The 5,641-nt window shown below is 34.7% G+C and overlaps 1 protein-coding gene across 1 annotated transcript; it reads left to right on the forward strand.

The window, feature by feature from the left end:
• The first annotated feature begins 350 nt into the window (after nucleotides 1-350).
• On the forward strand, nucleotides 351-883 carry LOC118534259 (small ribosomal subunit protein eS19). Its single transcript, XM_036089983.2, has one exon. The coding sequence runs from the start codon at nucleotides 380-382 to the stop codon at nucleotides 815-817; it is 438 nt and encodes a 145-aa protein (XP_035945876.1). The 5' UTR covers nucleotides 351-379; the 3' UTR covers nucleotides 818-883.
• Nucleotides 884-5,641: the final 4,758 nt, after the last annotated feature.

A 5,641-nucleotide genomic window follows, 5' to 3' on the forward strand; every position in this document is an offset into this window, starting at 1 on the left:
AGTAGAAATAAATTAAATACAGAAACAATAGAAAAAACAATAAAACTAAGTGTTGAGTTCTTAAAATTATATACAAATTAATCAATTCTTACACTAAGAAATAAAGAACACTCAAATAAATAGTATGAAACAAATGAGGAGACATTACATATACCTCAGAAATAAAAATAATCATAAGGGACTACTATGAATAATTATACACCAACAATTTGAGCAACCTAGAAGAAATGAGTAAATTTTAGAAACATACAATGCACAAAATTGAATCAAGAATAAATAGAAAGCCTGAATAGACCAATAATATTTCAGGAGATTTAAACAGTAATCAAAAACCTGCTAACAAGTTTTTTCCCCTGGCTGGCAGCGCGGAGGCCGCACGATGCCTGGAGTTACTGTAAAAGACGTGAACCAGCAGGAGTTCGTCAGAGCTCTGGCAGCCTTCCTCAAAAAGTCTGGGAAGCTGAAAGTCCCTGAATGGGTGGACACTGTCAAGCTGGCCAAGCATAAAGAGCTTGCTCCCTACGATGAGAACTGGTTCTACACACGAGCTGCTTCCACAGCACGGCACCTGTACCTCCGGGGCGGCGCTGGGGTCGGCTCCATGACCAAGATCTACGGGGGACGTCAGAGAAACGGGGTCATGCCCAGCCACTTCAGTAGAGGCTCCAAGAGCGTGGCCCGCAGGGTCCTCCAAGCCCTAGAGGGGCTGAAAATGGTGGAAAAGGACCAAGATGGGGGCCGCAAACTGACACCTCAGGGACAGAGAGATCTGGACAGAATCGCTGGACAGGTGGCAGCTGCCAACAAGAAGCATTAGAACAAATGCTGGGTCAATAAATTGCCTCGTTCGTAAAAAAAAAAAAAAAAAAAAACCTGCTAACAAATATAGTCAATGAGAATAAAATAGTGATGTGTGGTGACAGATGATAGGAACCCTTGTGATAAACATAGCATAATATATAAACTTGTCAAATCATTATGTTGTACACCTAAAACTAAAGTAACACTGTGTGTCAATTATACTGAAATTTAAAAACAAACACACACACCCCAATACGAAAAACATAAGACTAGATAGTGTCACAGGTAAATTCTAAAAAACACTCAAATTAATACCAACCCTTCTTAAATTATTCCCCCAAATAGAAGGAACACTTATTTTTTAAGATTTTATTTATTTATTTATTTATTTATTTATTTATTTATTTATTTATTATTTGAGAGAGAGGGAGAAAGAGGGAGAGAGCACATGTGCACGTTCCAGCATGAACAAGGGGAGGGGCTGAGGGAGAGGGAGAATCTCAAGTAGACTCCACACTGAGCATGGAGCCCATCTTAGGGCTCAATCTCACAACCCTGAGATCTTGACCTGAGTCAAAACCAAGAGTTGGCCGCTTAACCAATTAAGCCACCCAGGCACCCCAAAGAGGGAATACTTCTGAACTCATTTCATAAGGCCAGCATCACCCTGACATCAAAGCCAGAAAAGACAACACACACACACACACACACACGAAACCACAGGTCACTATCCCTGATGAACTTAAATGCAAAAATCCTCAATAAATTACCATCAAACTCAATTTAATACTACATTGAAAGGATTGCACACCATGACCAAATGAGCTATATACCTAGAATGCAAAGATGATTCAATATATGCAAATCAATCAATGTGATATGCCACATTAACAGAATGGAAAATGAAACCCTCATGATCACCTCAATATATCTAGAAAAGACATTTCACAAGATTTAACATTCATTCATGAAAACATTCTTGACAAAATAAGTATGGAATGAACTTACCTGAATATGATAAAGACCATATATTAATAGCCCAGAGCTAACATAATCAATGGAAAAACTTGGATGGTTTTCCTCTAACATCTGTACATTCAAGAATGCCCATTCTCACCATTTCTATTCAATACAGTACTGGAAGTCATAGCCAAGCAAATAGAAAATGAAATGAAGGCATCCAAATTGGAAAATAAGTTAAAATATTTTTATTTTATTTATTTATGATATCATATAATAAATAATGTGGTGTAGAAAATACAAAACACAAGGAAAGTATTAGAACTAAAAACCAAATTCAGCCAAGTGTCAGGATACTGAGTCAACATACAGAAGCAGTGACATTTCTATACACAAAAAACAATCTGAAAAGTAATTTAAGACAATTCCATATCTTGGCTATTGTAAGTAATGCTGCAATAGTAAACATAAGGTACATATATCTTTTTGAATTACTGCTTTCATTTTATAGGAGTAAATAGGAGTAAAATTATTGGGTCATATAGTATTTCTATTTTTAATTTTTGAGAAACCTATATACTGTTTCCACAGTGGCTGTACCACTTTACATTTCCACCAAAATTGTACAAGTGTTCCTTTTTCTCCACATCCTCACCAACACTTTCTATTTCTTGTCTTCTTGATTTTAGCCATTCTGACAAGTGTAGGGCAATATCTCATTGTAGTTTTGACTTGCATTTGATGATTTATGATGTTGAGCATCTTTTCATGTGTCTGTTTGCCATCAGTGTGTCTTCTTTGGGAAAAAAAATGTCTATTTGGAACTTTTGTCCATTTTATTGCAGCATTATGTACAATAGCCAAGATATTGAGGCAACCTAAGTGGTGTCCATTGTTAGACAAATGGATAAGGAATATGTGGTGTGTGTGAGTGTGTGTGTGTGCACACGTGCACAGTGGAATATTATGCAGCCTTATAAAAGCATGAAATTGTGCCATTTGCAACAAGATGGGTGAACCTATTATGTATTATGTTAAGTGAAGCAAATCAGACTGAGAAAGAGATACCATGTAATTTCACTCATATGTGGAATCTGAAAAAAACAAAACAAATGAATAAACAAACAAGCAGAATCAGACCTATAAATGAGAACAAACTGATGGTTGCTGAGGGTGGGGAGGAAAGAAGGAGAAATGAGCAAAATGGATGAAGGTAAGTGGGAGATACAGGTTTTTAGTTATGGAATAAATAAGTCATGGAAATGAAAGTCACAGCATAGAGAATATATTCAATGAAATTTTAATAGCATTTTATGGTGTCAGGTAATAGCTACACTTGTGGTGAACATAGCCTAATGTATAAAGAAGTTGAATCACTGTGTTGTATACCTGAAATGAATGGAACAGTGTGTGTCAACTATAGTCAAATTTTAAAAAAGAAAAGAAAAAGAGAATACAATCCCACTTACAATAGTAATAGGAAGAATTTAGGAATTAACTACAGAGGTTAAAAAAAACTTTTACACTGAAAATTATAAAACATTAATGAAGGGAATTTTAAAAAAAACACAGAGAAATGGAAAGATGTTCAGGTTTGTGGCTTGGATGAATTAATATTGTTAAAATGTCCATAATACCCAAAGTGGTCTTCACATTTAAAGCAATCCCTATCAAAATCCTAATGGTATTCTTAGAGAAATAATTTTTTAAATGTATCCTAAAATTCATATGGAAACAAATGATCATGAATAGCCAAAAGAATCTTAAGCAAGAACAAAGTTGAAGGCAACACACTTCTTGATTCCAAAATACATTATAAAATCTACAATCAAAACAGTATGGCATTGGCATATAAACCATCCAAACAGAATAAGCCCATTAATAAGTCCACATATCTATGATCAACTTATCTTTGCTAAGAGTGCCAAAAACACACAATGGGGAAAGGGTGTTGTCTTGGATAAATGGTGGTGACAAAACAGGGTATTCAACTGCATAAGAAGGAAATTGCACCTTTATCTCATATCATATACAAAAATTAACCCAAAATGGATTTAAGACTTAAATGTAAGACCTGAAATTGTAAAAATACTAGAAGAAAACATAGTGGAAAATCTTCTTGGCATTGGTCTAGGCAATGATTTTTTGGGGTATGACACCAAAGGCACAGACAACAAAAGCAAATGCAGACAAGTAGAAATGCATCAAACTAAAAAGGAACTCACATGATTCAATAACAAAAATTTAAAAATAATCTGATATAAAGATGTACAAATGACCTGAATAGATGTTTGTCAAAAGACATACACATGAGCAACAAATATAAAAATATCCTCCACAACATTAGTCACTAGATAAATGCAAATCAGATCCACAGTGGAATAGCACTTCATACACTAGAATTGCTATAATAAAAAAAAGAATCAAGGTTATTAATGTAATCCACCATATTTTACTATTTGCCTTTTGACTTAGAAGGATGAGTGTATATTCCTTTCCCTTTTCAGCTCAAAGTTTCTGTGTCTTAAAACATCCAAATAGGGATACCTGGGTGGCTCAGTTGGTTAAGCGTCTGCCTTTGGCTCAGGTCATGATCCCAGGGTCCTGGGATCAAGTCCCGAATCTGACTCCTTGCTCAGCGGGGAGCCTGCTTCTCCCTCTGCCTCTGCCAACTCCCCCTTCTTGTGCTCCTGCACTTTCTCTCTCTGACAAATAGATAAATAAAATCTTTAAAACAAAACAAACATCCAAATAAATATAAGCACCAGTGCCTTTTTGGCTTGAATTATTAGGAAAAAAAAAAAGGAAACCATAACAACGGTTGGTGAGGATGTGGAGAAATTAGAACATTTTTACACTGCCACAAGGAGTGAAAAATGGTGCATCCACTGTGAAAAACAGTTTGACAGTTCCTCCAAAAAGTAAATATGGAGTTACCATATGGCCTAGCAACTCTACTGCTAGATATCTACTCAGAGGAACTGAGAACATATTTCCACACAAAAACTTATATATAATCACTAATAGCAGCATTATTCATAATAGCTAAAAAGTGGAAACAATCTAAATATCCACCAATGGAAAAGGGGATAAACAAAACATGGCATATACATAAAGTAAAATTTTATTCATTCATATAAAAGGAATGAAGTTCTAATGCACATTACAATATGGATGAACCTTAAGAATTATGCCCAGTAAAAGAAGCCAGACCCAAAAGATCACATATTATATGATTTAATTTTTATGGGATGTCTAGAATAGGCAGATCCAGAAAGAGAAAGTATATTTGTGGTTGTTAGTGTCTAGGAAGAGGGAGGAATGGAAAGTGACTACAAATGGATACAAGGTTGTTGTTTTGTCTCTTTGTTTATTTTTTGCAGTTATGAAAATGTTCTAAAATTGGATAGTGGTGATAGTTGTACAAATTCATGAACAATATTTTTTAAAAAAAAACACTGAATTGTATAATTTAAAAGCGAGAATTTTATGGTATGTCAACTGTATTTCTTTTTTTATTATGTTCAGTTAGCCACTGTTTAGTACATAATTAGTTTTTGATGTAGTGTCAATGATTCATTAGTTAAGTATAACACCCAGTGTTCATCACAGCACGTGCCTGTATTTCTTAAAAATTTTTAAGCCTTAAAATTCAGACATTAGTCCAAATGTCAACTCCCCTTGCTTGTGCCCGTGCTCTCTCTCTCTCTCTCTGACAAATAAATAAATAAAATCTTTAAAACAAAACAAAACAAACATCCAAATAAATATAAGCACCAGTGCCTTTTTGGCTTGAATTATTAGAAAAAAAAAATGGAAACCATAACAACGGTTGGTGAGGATATGGAGAAATTAGAACATTTTTACATTTAGTTAAGTA

This window comes from Halichoerus grypus, chromosome X (genome assembly GCF_964656455.1).
Source record: "Halichoerus grypus chromosome X, mHalGry1.hap1.1, whole genome shotgun sequence".
NCBI lineage: Eukaryota > Metazoa > Chordata > Mammalia > Carnivora > Phocidae > Halichoerus > Halichoerus grypus.

What these genes read in the sequence shown, in the direction of transcription:
- LOC118534259 (XM_036089983.2), top strand. Translation starts at nt 380, where the DNA reads ATGCCTGGAGTTACTGTAAAAGACGTGAACCAGCAGGAGTTCGTCAGA.